This window comes from Rhinichthys klamathensis, unplaced genomic scaffold (assembly GCF_029890125.1).
Source record: "Rhinichthys klamathensis goyatoka isolate OS25496 unplaced genomic scaffold, OSU_Roscu_1.1 h1tg000784l_1, whole genome shotgun sequence".
In the NCBI taxonomy this organism is placed as follows: domain Eukaryota; kingdom Metazoa; phylum Chordata; class Actinopteri; order Cypriniformes; family Leuciscidae; genus Rhinichthys; species Rhinichthys klamathensis.
In genome coordinates, this window is record NW_026607181.1 from 314,428 (window position 1) to 328,650 (window position 14,223).

A 14,223-nucleotide genomic window follows, 5' to 3' on the forward strand; every position below is an offset into this window, starting at 1 on the left:
GGTAAAGGGAAGGAGAAGGTGCCTTCACAGGGGAGAGACTAGTTGACACTTCAGGACTGCGTTGTCGTCGTGTCCAGGCGCAGGTTCATCAGATCTGGCGATCTCCAACGGACTGCGGTAAACCTTGGGATAAACAGAGAGACTAATATTAGACGCCATTCTTATGATGTAACGAATACATCAGGATTTATGGGGAGTGTTCCCGGTTCCGGCTGACCTAATCTATTCAGCCTAACATTTATTTTAAAAAGTTTATAATGTGTTATGTGTATGCTAGATCAAAGATATGTGTTTTTAGTCTAGATTTGAAATGACAGAGTGTGTCTGCTTCCCGGACAATATTAGGAAGACTGTTCCAGGGTTTTGGTGCTAAATAGGAAAAGGATCTACCGCCAGCAGTCGATTTTGATGTTCTAGGTATTATTAACTGGCTGGAATTTTGAGATATCAATAGACGTGAAGGACTATAATGCCTTAAGAGCTCGCTCAAGTACTGGGGAGCTAAACCATTTAGTGCTTTGTAAGTAATCAGCAATATTTTAAAATGTATACGATGTTTAATAGGGAGTGTTAATGGAATGCAGTGTTGACAGAACCGGGCTAATATGGTCATACTTCCTGGTTCTAGTAAGAACTCGAGCTGGTGCGTTTTAGACCAGCTGTAGTTTATTTATTAAGCGTGCAGGGCAACCACCCATAAGAGCATTACAATATTCTAGCCTTGATGTCATGAACGCATGAACTAATTGTTCCGCATTTGTCATTGAGAGCATATGACGTAATTTAGATATATTCTTAAAATGGAAAAATTTGGTTTTACAGATACTAGACACGTGACTTTCAAATGAAAGATTGGTATCAAAGAGCACACCCAGGTTCCTAACCGACGACGAAGGTTTGACAGAGCAGCCACCAAGTGTTAGACAGTATTCTAGGTTATTACGTGTGGAAGTTTTTTGTCCAGTAATTATAATCTCTGTTTTTTCCGAGTTAAGTAGTAAGAAATTACTTGTCATCCATTTTTTTATATCAGCTTTACAGTGATAATAGGAAATTAAATTAACCTCTCATTCCGTTAATTTTGTGAATTGGTAAGTTTCGTCGGGCGTGAAGAAATATAGAGCTGAGTATCATCAGCATAACTTTGAAAATTAATCCCATGCTTCCTAATGATATCTCCTAAGGGTGGCATGTACAGAGTGAATAGCAACGGTCCTAGTACTGAGCCTTGTGGTACTCCATACTGAACTTTTGTAACGAGGCTGTTCAAGGTGGGGATAGAACCCGGGTCTCTTGTGTTCTAAGTCACTGAATTAACAGATTGAGCTAACTCCCCAATGGATGAATCCAAGAGCAGAGGTGGTCAAAAAGCAAGGAGTCGTAGATCTTCAATGAAAGACAAACTTTACTGATAAAAAGTACAACAAAACAAAGGAAGCCGGGCTACCAAGAAACAGTAAAAAGAAAAACAGACACAAGGGTCCAACGATATAAACTTAAACATTAACAGGCTGGCTTGCAACTGGTAACATAGGCTCAAGACTGAACAATAAAGCATGGCACAAACACACTTAAATAGGGCAAGACACAGGTGTGATAGATCAGGCATAATGAGAAGTAGTGTTCAGCAGGAGTCAGGTGAGAAGCGCCACCTGCCGACCAGGAGGAAAATAGCAGTCCCGTTAAAGGATCCTTACAGGAGTCCCTCCTCTAAGAACGGCTCCTGACGTTCACTTGGTGGAGTCTTTGGGTTCGGAGCAAATCCGTAATGAGTGTAGGGTCCAGAATGTCTCGAGCAGGCACCCATGAGCGCTCCTCTGGGCCGTAACCCTCCCAGTCGACCAAATACTGCATCTTTCCACGGACCCGACGAGAATCCACCAGTCTACGCACAGTGTAAGCTGGTTGTCCATCGACGATACGGACTGCTGGGGTGGGTCTGTTAGCTGGGGACAGAGAAGAACAAACAACAGGCTTTAACCGAGAGACGTGAAACGTTGGGTGAATCCTCATGGACCTAGGCAGAAGTAGACGGTAAGCTACAGGATTTATCTTCCTGAGGATCTTAAAAGGGCCAATATAACGTGGAGCCAGTTTGCGAGATTCCACCCGCAGAGGCAGATCTTTGGTTGCGAGCCACACCCTCTGACCCGGACGAAGCATAGGTCCCAACCTCCGACGCTTGTTCGCTTGCCTTCGCTGTTGTTGAGTGGCTTTCAGTAAAGCTGCCCGGGCCTTCTTCCAAGCCCGTTGACAATGGCGAACAAGTTGAGCAGCAGCAGGAACACATACCTCTGGCTCCTGTCCAGGGAACAAAATAGGAGGGAAGCCGTACTGGCACTCAAAAGGGGACATGCCTAGGGAAGAATGGTAGAGAGTATTATGTGCAAACTCTGCCCAGACTAATCGAGAGCTCCAAGTGGTCTGATTGTCTGCTGCCAAACATCTCAAAGTCTTCTCTATCTCCTGATTCACCCTCTCTGTCTGCCCATTAGACTGGGGGTGAAAACCAGATGACAGACTGATGTCAGACCCAATGAGGCGGCCAAATGCCTTCCAGAACCGGGAGGTGAACTGAGAACCTCTATCAGAGACGATATCCTGGGGAAAGCCGTGAATCCTGAACACGTGCTGCATTAGGAGCTCTGCAGTCTGACTAGCTGTGGGAAGTTTGGGTAATGGTAGGAGGTGACAGGCTTTGGAAAATCTATCCACCACCACAAGAATGACTGTATTACCTTGGGATTCAGGTAGACCTGTGACATAGTCCAGAGATATGTGTGACCAAGGATGCTTAGGGATAGGTAGAGGATGCAGTAGTCCTTGAGGATGGGTTCTGGGCTCCTTGTTCTGAGCACAGACCGTGCAAGCGGCGACAAAATCCCGGACGTCTCTTTGCAACTTTGGCCACCAAAACCTCCTCCGGATGAGCTTGCAAGTTCTAGTGGCCCCAGGATGCCCAGAGGGAAGGGAGGCATGTGCCCACTGTAACACATCAGAACGTAGTCGGTTAGGTACAAAAAGACGTCCAGGTGGACCATTACCTGGATCCGCCTGCTGCCGTTGGGCCTTCTTAATGGCAGCCTCAATCCCCCACTGGATAGTAGCTACTATTCTGGAGGTGGGTAGGATGGGTTCCGGTCTGGCCTCCTCCTCTGGGGAGTCAAACTGCCTCGAAAGTGCATCTGGTTTTGAATTCTTGGAACCTGGGCGGTAAGAAAGAACAAAGTCAAACCGATTAAAAAACAGAGCCCAGCGTGCTTGGCGGGAATTCAGTCTCTTGGCCTCCCGAATGTAGGTCAGGTTTCTGTGGTCTGTCCAGATGATGAATGGATGCTTGGCCCCTTCCAACCAATGCCTCCACTCCTCCAATGCCACCTTAACTGCCAACAGCTCTCGGTTTCCAATATCGTAATTCCTCTCTGCTGCGGTTAATCGACGAGACAGAAAAGCACATGGGTGAAGCCTGTTGTCCACCCTGGCTCTTTGGGACAAGACTGCCCCCACCCCCACATCAGAAGCGTCAACCTCCACCACAAAGGGCAACTCTGGGTCTGGAAGGGTTAAGATAGGGGTAGACGTAAAGAGACTCTTGAGCTTGTTAAAAGCTTGATTGGCCTTCTCAGTCCACATGAATGGTCGAGCAGACTGCTTGGTGAGTGCGGAGAGAGGTTCTGCAACAGAGCTGAAGCTTCTTATAAACCTCCTATAAAAATTGGCGAACCCAAGAAAACGTTGTACCTGCTTCACAGAGTTAGGCTGAGGCCATTCCTGCACTGCACGCACCTTGCCAGGATCCATCTGAAGGTTCCCCTTGGAAACGATGAAGCCAAGAAATGGGGTTGAAGACACATGAAATTCACTCTTTTCCAGCTTGACGAAGAGGCTGTGTTTAAGTAACTGGGACAGGACCTGCCGAACATGTTGAATGTGTTCTTGGTAGTTGCATGAGAAAATAAGGATGTCATCAAGGTAGACAAAGACGAACTTGTTCAGCATCTCCCGCAAGACATCATTGATCAATGCCTGGAAGACGGCTGGGGCATTGACCAGGCCAAAGGGCATTACCCTGTACTCATAGTGGCCTGTCGGGGTGTTGAAAGCCGTCTTCCACTCGTCACCTTCTCGAATCCTGACCAGATGGTAGGCATTTCGGAGATCTAACTTAGTGAATATGGTGGCACCTTGCAGGATCTCAAAAGCAGATGTCATCAGGGGCAGAGGGTAACGATTCTTAATGGTGATGTGGTTAAGACCCCTGTAGTCGATGCAAGGCCTGAGGTCACCATCCTTCTTCTCAACAAAGAAAAACCCAGCTCCAGCAGGTGAGGTCGAAGAACGAATAAAACCATTATCCAAGGCTTCCTTGAGGTACTTCTCCATAGCAACCCTCTCAGGAGCAGAGAGAGAGTAAAGCCTACCCCGCGGTGGACATGCTCCAGGAACCAAATCAATGGCACAGTCATATGGTCTGTGTGGAGGAAGGGAGGTGGCTCGGGACTTGCTGAAGACTTCTATGAGATCAGCATACTCTGGAGGAACTCGTGATAGTTCAGGGAGAAACATAGGAGGCATAATACTCTGGGTCTTTGAAATGGGAAGCTGAAGTGTATCTGTGGGCTGGGGAACTTGATACGTCTCGGGATGAAAAGTTGGGCACTTAGTGGTGTCAGATTTGGCCTGAGAAAAAGGTAGCCCTTGAAAGTTAGACACGTCTGGATTGAGATTGGCAGGCCACCTGGAGAGTGTCGACACTGGCCCTGAGTTTATCTCCAGTATCTCAGTAGAACGGCAAAAAGAAAGAGCAGAAACACAACAATTAGTTCCCCAACCTTTAACTACACCTCTTGACCAGTCAATATTTGGGTTGTGACAAGTTAGCCATGGAAATCCAAGAACTAAGGGGAGTTCTGGTGACTGGATAAGAAAAAACTGTATTAGTTCCTTGTGACACCCAATTTCAAACTGAATAAGCGAAGTGCAGTGACTAACCTGTCCTGACCCCAGAGGTCTGCCATCAAGAGCTGTGATGGTTAGAGGTTTCTGGAGGAGCACGGATGGGATACCCAAACGTCTGGCTACATCTAGATCCAAAAAGTTCCCAGCAGCCCCAGAGTCGATGAAAGCACTAAGCTGGTGATTCTGGTTGTCGTGGGAGATGGTGGCTTGGATCGTAACTCCAGAGGTTGCAGGATGAGGGAAGATATCTACTCTCGTTCCAGTTCCCCCTTTCCTGGACGAGAACTGGCTTTTCCCGACAGTTCAGGACAGTTGGACCGGAAATGACCAGACTTTCCACAGTACAGACAGCGTCGCTCCCTCATCCGTCGATCCCTTTCTGTCTGGGTTAATCTAGTTCTACCCAGCTGCATGGGTTCCTCCAGATCACTGGGTTTCCAGAGTGGTTCAACAGTATTGGAAGATACCTGAGGACGATACACACTGGTCTCCCGATGTCGTTCCTGTTGTCGTTCTCGGATACGATGATCTACTCGGATAGCCACCTCGATTAGGGATTCCAAATCCGGAGAAGGGTCTCTAAATGCTAACTCATCCTTGAGTTCTGGAGACAAGGCCTGGTGGAATGTGGCCCTCAAGGCTCGCTGGTCCCATCCACTCTCTGAAGCTAGGGTACGAAACTCAATGGCAAACTCCGCCACACTTCGAGTGCCTTGAGAGAGTCGAAGCAAACGGTAGTCCACATCACCTGTGCTGGCTGGATGTTGGAAGACTCTCTTCATTTCAGCAATGAAGCTGTTACTGTTTGCAGTGAGTGGTGCATGTTGGTCCCACAAAGCCGAGGCCCAGTCTAAAGCCTTGCCAGTAAGAAGGGTAATTATGTAAGCAACCTTGCTGCTCTCTGTGGGGAAGCTGCCAGGTTGTAGTTGAAATACTAGGGTGCATTGGGTGACAAACCCACGACACTTCTCAGGACTGCCATCAAATCGTTCTGGTGCTGGTAATTTGGGTTCTGACAGAGAAACGACCACTGCTTGAGAAGGATTACCCTGTGTCGGCTGAGATTCTTGAGCTGAAGGGCCTGGATTCTGAAGATTTAAACGTTGAAGAATATCAGAAAGGATCTGCTCATGTTGCTGAATGGCTGCAGCTTGCCCTGCAATGGCAGACAGAATGCGATCCACATTAGAGGGTGGTGAAGTCTCTTCTGCTGGATTCATAATATGGTTCAGTCTTGCTGTAACGAGGCTGTTCAAGGTGGGGATAGAACCCGGGTCTCTTGTGTTCTAAGTCACTGAATTAACAGATTGAGCTAACTCCCCAATGGATGAATCCAAGAGCAGAGGTGGTCAAAAAGCAAGGAGTCGTAGATCTTCAATGAAAGACAAACTTTACTGATAAAAAGTACAACAAAACAAAGGAAGCCGGGCTACCAAGAAACAGTAAAAAGAAAAACAGACACAAGGGTCCAACGATATAAACTTAAACATTAACAGGCTGGCTTGCAACTGGTAACATAGGCTCAAGACTGAACAATAAAGCATGGCACAAACACACTTAAATAGGGCAAGACACAGGTGTGATAGATCAGGCATAATGAGAAGTAGTGTTCAGCAGGAGTCAGGTGAGAAGCGCCACCTGCCGACCAGGAGGAAAATAGCAGTCCCGTTAAAGGATCCTTACAACTTTTGATTGATAAGACATCTCTTCATTTACTGCTACAAACTGATAATGGTCAGATAAGTATGATTTAAACTATGCTAATGCAATTCCACTAATGCCAACATAATATTTGAGTCTATTTAAAAGAATGATGTTGTCAATAGTATCACATGTCGCACGAAGATCGAGTAACACTAATAGAGAGATACAACCAAGATCGGATGTTTACGATGCAACCACGATCGGATGATAAGACCAAATCATTTGTGACTCTAATGAGAGCTGTCTCAGTACTATGGTACAGTCTAAATCCTGACTGGAAATCAGATACTATTTCTTTCTAAAAAGAAACATAGTTGTGAGGATACTGCCTTTTCCTAGTATCTTTGACAGAAAAGGTAGATTCGAGATTGGCCTGTAATTGACTAATTCTGAAGGATCAAGTTGCGTTTTTAACAAGTGGTTTAATCATAGCCAACTTAAACGTTTTTGGTACGTGTCCTAATGACAAAGATGAATTAATGATATTAATTAAGAAAAGGATATATGACCTCTGGAAACATCTCTTTCAATAGCTTAGTCGGTATGGTCTAACATACATGTTGTCGATTTAGATGATTTAAAGGCACACTATGCAAGAATTGTACCTTAATATAACAGCTTCAAAGTCATTTCGGTGGTAAACAAACTCATAGTAGGGCGAATCATCCTGGTAGTAAAGCTTGGGGGGGACGCTGCTGGAAAAAACAGCAATGCAAGTTTGAGAGGAGCGCCCCCGACAAATCTTGCGAGAATCACGACATGCTTTACGGCAACGATGTCACACACATCCGCAACGACGTCACACACAACAACAACAACATTTGAAGCACAAAGACACTTGCGCGCATTTCAGACGTGATACTCGACGATCGAAAAAGCAAAGAAAACGCGGTCGGAAGAGACTAGGAAAAAGAAAAGAGAATCTGACCGCGTGAGGAACCGGACAAGAGTCCCACTCGGTCGGGCTTTCACTCGTTGGCGCGAGCTAAAAAGCAGCACTGGATGCAACAGTGATGCTGACCTGGCGATCTTGTTGATGGACTAGTAAGTAAATCTTTCTAAGTTTTTGTGCATTTTATTTTGTGATTTCACCGGAATGAATAGAGAGTCTCCGCAACTGCGATAGATTGAAGAACGAGTCCGAGTGAAGACTGCGCGCGCGCCGCCACAAGAGACACTATGTATTCATGACACTGATAGCAGCTGACAAGAGCGCTCAGGTTGAGTTCAAAAACACATTTTAGCGCTAGATCTCTTATTTAAAGGCACACTATGCAAGATTTGTACCTTAATATAACAGCTTCAAAGGGGTATCAGGCTGTGAGTGCAGAGACCAGTCTATGGCAGAGACGCTCTGCGTGAGTGGCATTTACGACAGTAACGTTAAATACAAGTACTCCACAGCGACTCTAGGGGTCGCTGTTTGACAAAAACGGAATTCCTGAATAGTGTGCCTTTAACGAGTTTAGAAAATTCTTCCTCTCCTATAGCAATGAATGAATGCACGGTATGGGCTTCAATAGATTAACTCTCGCAGTGAGAGGAAGCCAAGAGGAACTCCTTCAGCTCCAACTCCTTGAATCAGAAAAGCTCCAGCTATCACTAGGCTAGACATGCTTTAGCATACACTAGGACAGCAACAGAGTCCCTGTAATGGCTTCACAAGAATATAGGGGCTAGAGGAAACGGAGGCCAACTAAAAGCCAGAGCCGGACTTTCAGACTATTTAATTTTCATCATCATTCCGGCCTTTTCTAGGGCCTGATGTTGCTTAAGGAAGGGCAAGGAGGAAGAGGAGGGTAGTTGTAAAAACCCTCAAAAGGGGAAGGAGGCGATGTTATTTGCCTCTGCTGGTTCCAGGGCGCTGGTCGCATCTGAACTGGATTACTTTCCTGAGGTCCTGCTTCTTCCTCATCGACTCGCGCTGTCTCTGGGACCTGCTCCTAGACGGAGAAGGTGCACGAGCGGCAACGCTGTCCCTCTGGCCCCATCTTCGGTCCTTGTGGCCAGCAAGAAACCGCTCCTCCAGCCTTCCACGAGTGATCTCTTCCCTCCCGTGCCGCCATGGAGACTCGAGCTCTCAGATTTCATCAAAAAGATTTTCATTTGTGTTCTGAAGATGAATGAAAGTCATAAAGGTTTGGAACGACATGAGGGTAAGTAGTTAATGAAAGAATTTTCATTTTTAGGTGAACTAACCCTTTAATGCATTATGTGCGAGTTAAAAATATGCAGATTTCGTGCTTTCTGGTTGAAAGAAAGATAAAATCAAATATAAAACATAGTATATCAAAAAAAGAAAAGCCTTGTTGTTGAGAACAGTGTTTTTAGACATAATGTATTACTTTTATTAGCTATTGCATTTTGATATTTAGACATAATTAAAGACTAATTTCGGTCACAGTTTAGACTTATTTTTTTTTTGTAATTGTTGTTGAAAATTCTAGCTCAACTAACTGGTAATCAGTCTCCAATTTATCCTCTGATCTCACTCTGCCTCAGTGTATGTCTGTCTGTTACACTCTTGATGGTTTAGATTTTAAATTTCATTCATTGTTGTGTGCTTTACCTGCATTAATGGATAAGAAATCTATTTGAATACGGCAATGCGCTAGCGCCCCGCTCCCGCGAACAGGACACAGCAATGCAAGGTTCACCCCCTGGTCCCTGAAAGGAGTGGTGGGAACTTTGGGCACGTGTCCAGGCCGGGGTCTCAGGATGACATTGAGAGTTTGCCGGCCCGAATTCCAGGAATGCTTTATTTACCGGAATGCCAGGAATGCTTTATTCTGCCTATACAGGTCCCAAAAAAACATTTTAGCCAATAAAAGATTTAATTGAATGATATATATATATATATTACAACATACAGTATGCACCCAGATGTGACATTCATAAAAATAACTTATTTTACTAATTACAATGTTAGTTCAATTTCCTCCGTGTTTCCCCCTCAACACCTTTTCAGAAAACAGTTTACTTTAAGTTTCATTGGCACCAGTTTGACTAGTTTATTTGTGACAGTGGTTTCAATTAAATTACAATAAAAACTCAAACAAGACTAGTTTTATTGAAGATTTGTAAAGATTTATTTAATTTATGTTTAATATACTGTTACAGTTAATGCACACATTATACTTGTATAACAGAGCCTCATATAGTGCAAGAAACAACACAAATGTTTATGTAAACTGATAGATTTGATTGCATATACAGTAGCATGAAGAGAAACATCCAAAACTTTCTCCTGTAAATTGCAATAGTTGTCCCGAGTCTCTCCTACTCATTTTAACCAAATCATCACCTAAACTAGCTGGAAGCGTCTCATGCAGCAGGACTCACTCATGGAGAGCAGAAGCGTCCGTAAAACAAAATGGTCTTGGTTGGATTGTGTCGGATGAAGAAAAGGAAAGGATGGTCTGCGTTGAAGACCTGCGGGAGGATCAAACACCGTGTCATTATGACAACGCCGGTGGCTGCAGCCGCTTCGGTTCCTTCCTCGTTGACTTCAACAAAGGCTTTATGGATCACCTTTGACACCACCAGGTCGTTGTTGGAGGACATGCCTGAAAGATTCACCTTCTGCATGTCGAAAACATCCTCCATTCCCATGCTGATCAGAAGACTCTTCATGTCATATTTTTCCTCCATCTTGAATCTGGGCAGAGATACTTGAACCTCTTGTTGACGCATGACTTCTGGTTTGGTCCACTCCATGAGCTTCTCGTAGGTCAGTGCCTTTTCAAGCTGGATATTAAGAGAGGCATGTCAGATAAATAGTTGAAATAGTCTAAATGAAAACTGCTCCACAAGTAAACATCTGACTGGTCACGGCTGGCTAATTAAAGGGGTCAAGAATTGAGAATTCAAATTTTTCTTGATATTTGACCGTAATACGGAGTCCCTAAAGGGACCTTTGCAAAAATAAAAAAATGAAGACTATTGCGTGCCCACGAGATACTATCGAAACTAAGAAAGTTTCTTGTGTGCACGCATTACAATTTCCGGTTTGCGTACAATTTGCGTCACTGTCGTTACTATGAGGAAAACAAGAGCATGGATGTGGATGCGCATGAATTATTGATGAAAAATAAGCTCCGTACATATCATTCCTAGTTCCACATTTGAATTAATGATGCTATAGCAAACCAGAAATTGTAATGCGTGCGCACGAGATAAGTTTCTCGTGCGCACGCGAGTCTTTATTTATTTTTATTTTTTTGCAAAGGTCCCCTCAGGGGCTCCGTACAGTTAATAGTTCGTCATACTATAAAAAATACCCTGTAAGTTTCAAAACTCAAAACTTACTTGTTATTCCAAAAACTGCTTTTATTGAAACCAAGGCTAGAAAACGACAGGATCTAAAAAGTAGAGACTTGTGACGTCACAGGGCAGCGAAAGACCGCCTTTGCAGAAGAATATCAACGCCTACGTCTATCACCGCTTCTTTGGTGCTGCCCACTGGAACGTTAGTGAATAGTGACATGAGAACTAGAAATGTAAGTAATCATGCTTATTCTAATGCCTGATCTGTGATCAATGATTTCTGATGTACAATTATTCAAGTTCAGACAGATTATCTCTTAAAATCATTCAATACTGTTTATGCATCAGTAAATCAAGCCAGTGACTAAACGATCAACTTCACGTCGTTTCTCTTAGTAGGATGAAAATAATCTTATTTAAACTGTGATTAAATTATATACAGAAAGCGATCAATGAAAGCTCCCTTTCCAAACGTTATGAAATCAATGACGATGTCAACTGCACAGCGAAGCTCTTACTGTATTTACATTGGGTTTGCATTGCTATTTGGTGAAAGCATTTGTGAGAGTGCATAAATTGTGTTACAATGATGAGAATCACTTCACTTCACATCACTACAACCTTTCATGTGATGGGAATAGATCTAAATATATGATCCAAACTTTTCACGATTCATTAATCTCGATAGCTGTAATCGTAAAAACGTAGTAAAAGATTTCGAGAGAGTTCCACATGTAATACTAGCTATTTCATATGTAGACATGTAAGCCAGCAGTGGGCGTTTACACTGAAGTCTCACAACAGACACGCCCCTTCAAACAAAGCTTTCTTGTGTAAAAATCTTTTGTGTAAAAATCATACTAACATTATAAGGGCACCCCAGGAAATATTATAAAATAATAAAATAATCCAGTTCACGACCCTTTTAAGCATTCAAATCACCTTCTGAAGGCCAGTGGTGGCGTCTTCCATCTCGTTAGGAAGGATGATCAACATACTGAGATTCTTCCCGACATACGGCAGCTCCAGAACCTGACTGTTCATCTCTGGGATGAAGGCCAGAGGAAAATGCGCCTTTTGATGCATCATCTTCACTGGCTTAGTTTGATTCTGCCAAGCATCAATGGAAACACATTATAACCCCTCAGATTAAATCTTGTCTGCTAAAATAATTTTAAAAATAGCATGAAATCTCACCTTGTTCAGCTTAAACTGTCCATCACTGGTGGCTTCCTTTGGGAATTTCTTCTCCCAGTTTCCCTTGAAGTAGATGGCGTTCACCAAAACCAGTTTCGTCATCTCATCGATGGCTCCCTGTGGCATCAAGTCCTTGATCTTCTCTAAAATACAAATGGACATTGTTCACTTTGAGCAGTGATTTGAACTGGTTGGGTTGATATTTTTACTATATATCAATTCAATAACCCATGAAGCCAAACATGATCCTTGAAATGACAATTTTGCTGAACCTAAAGTACTGAAAAAGACATGAAATAACTTTAATTTGTAAGAGTGAACAGTAAATTTAAATTTCAGAATAAGTTTATGCTGGATTTCACCTTGTGTTTTTTTCTCCACCCATTTGTTGATGTTGACACGAGCAGCCTCTGGTTTGCTCTTGAAGTCCACCTTCTCCAGTCCGGCTTCATAGTAGCTTTTTGCGTCATTGAGGAATTTCTGTAACATAGCAAATTGATTGAGGTGCAAATGATATTAGAGTTGAGAACATTTCCAGAACCTCCAGTAAATAAACCGAGTCTTACCTCAACAAACTGGTAGGATTGCTCTCCGTAGAGGCGGTTGGCAAGACTCAACACATACGGGACTCCTGGTTTGTTCAGCTCACTCATAAACTTCTTGAAGCTGGAATGAATTTGGTCCTCATGTTTTTGTCCGGGTACCGGCTGAGCAGGACATTTCTGTTTGCATCAACAATATCAGATTTAATCACATGAATCAGACAAACCCAAAGGATACATGCACCACTTCAGAAAATACATCTGTTTGAATAATCATAAAGCCATGAGGTTAGTGTTGAAAATGTCCATACCAAAAGCTCAGCAGGTAACTGAGGTTTCTGGGTTTGCTGCATCATTGATGGTCCATGTTGAACCTTGACCCCACATGTAATCTGGGGCTTCTGAGCTTGTTGCATCATTGCTTGTGCAGGTGGAGGATTGTTAAAGCCCAGGACCTACAAAGCATTATTATGGTAGAATTAATGAAGATAACCTCCTCACTATTTTGATCACTTCAATATTGTGAAATCCCTACTCAAATACCCATTAGAATAAAAAAGATGCACTAGAAAAGAGTGGAAAGAGTGATTAATAACTGGCACTTTACTGTTTAGACAATGTTGGAACTCAAATTACACATATTGGGTCTCATTCTGGAAACACAATTTCACGTTTGTGAATGAACTTTTACATGTATTGTTGCTTACAGTTCAATGTTGCATTGGAAATATAGCAACTTGGAATATAATCACTCTTAGAGGAAACGCTTCTATATAGAATCTTAAAGGGTTCCATCAGGTGCTTCATATATAGAACCTCCCCATCATGGGATCATTTTATAAATTTTGTTTTTTTTTATTTGATTACAATCTATGAATTAAACAGCTTGCAAACAGTTTATTACTAGGAAAAAAAACATACCTCATTAAACATGAAAGTATTATACAATCATTTAAGGCATTCCTCTTTATGTACCTTTTCAGGGCTGCTTTAAAATTTAGCCAAAACACTGATGTTAATTTTTGAGTGTGCTGTTGCTTTAAAATAGAGTTGGAGTCGGTTGGAATGCATGCACTCGTTGCGCAAAGGCTTGCATCACTTCCTGGTCCCTCTGACTCAGTCTACTTTTCCGTCACCCTCTTTTAATAGTATATTGTGTGAGATCACCTTATTCATCTGAGCCGCTGTGTTTCCTCTTGCACCGAGCGACACCATGGCCAGAGCCGAGGAGATGCTGACAGGAGAGAAGAACACATTTCCTGATGCGTTTCCTCCGCTGATCTTCTTGAACAGGTCGAGGGAGAACTGTGTGTTTGCAGCAGACAAATGCTCCATTTTCACAAGCTAGAAAGCAGGAGAGAGAGATATCAGATATGATCAGCATAACAATGTGAAAAGAATTAAATCCCAAACAGCATTACTCAGTTCAGTTGTCATTTCCTATGCAAAGTAAGACACAGTCAATCAATGCTTTATCTCTCATATGACATCAGTTTTCTTAAAATCAGAACAGTAGTTTAACAGTTTGCATAATTCTTCTAACAAACAGAGAAGT

At 43.2% G+C, this 14,223-nt stretch overlaps 1 protein-coding gene across 3 annotated transcripts in view; it reads right to left on the reverse strand.

Moving 5' to 3' along the window:
• The window catches only part of LOC130077872 (leukocyte elastase inhibitor-like), a 52,094-nt gene extending 38,075 nt beyond the window's left edge, over positions 1 to 14,019 (reverse strand). Inside the window, exons 1-7 of one of the 3 annotated variants that reach the window (XM_056243268.1) lie at positions 13,836 to 14,019; positions 12,980 to 13,123; positions 12,693 to 12,848; positions 12,489 to 12,606; positions 12,127 to 12,269; positions 11,872 to 12,039; positions 9,968 to 10,410 (exon numbers count right to left, since the gene is read on the reverse strand). In XM_056243268.1, coding sequence (XP_056099243.1) covers positions 10,006 to 10,410; positions 11,872 to 12,039; positions 12,127 to 12,269; positions 12,489 to 12,606; positions 12,693 to 12,848; positions 12,980 to 13,123; positions 13,836 to 14,003 — 1,302 coding nt within the window. In that variant the 5' untranslated portion in view covers positions 14,004 to 14,019 and the 3' untranslated portion in view covers positions 9,968 to 10,005. Of the gene's footprint in view, positions 1 to 9,737; positions 10,411 to 11,871; positions 12,040 to 12,126; positions 12,270 to 12,488; positions 12,607 to 12,692; positions 12,849 to 12,979; positions 13,124 to 13,835 lie in introns of those variants that run through there. The other 2 variants (XM_056243267.1, XM_056243271.1) reach the window with 2 other exon arrangements.
• Between the last annotated feature and the right edge of the window lie 204 nt (positions 14,020 to 14,223).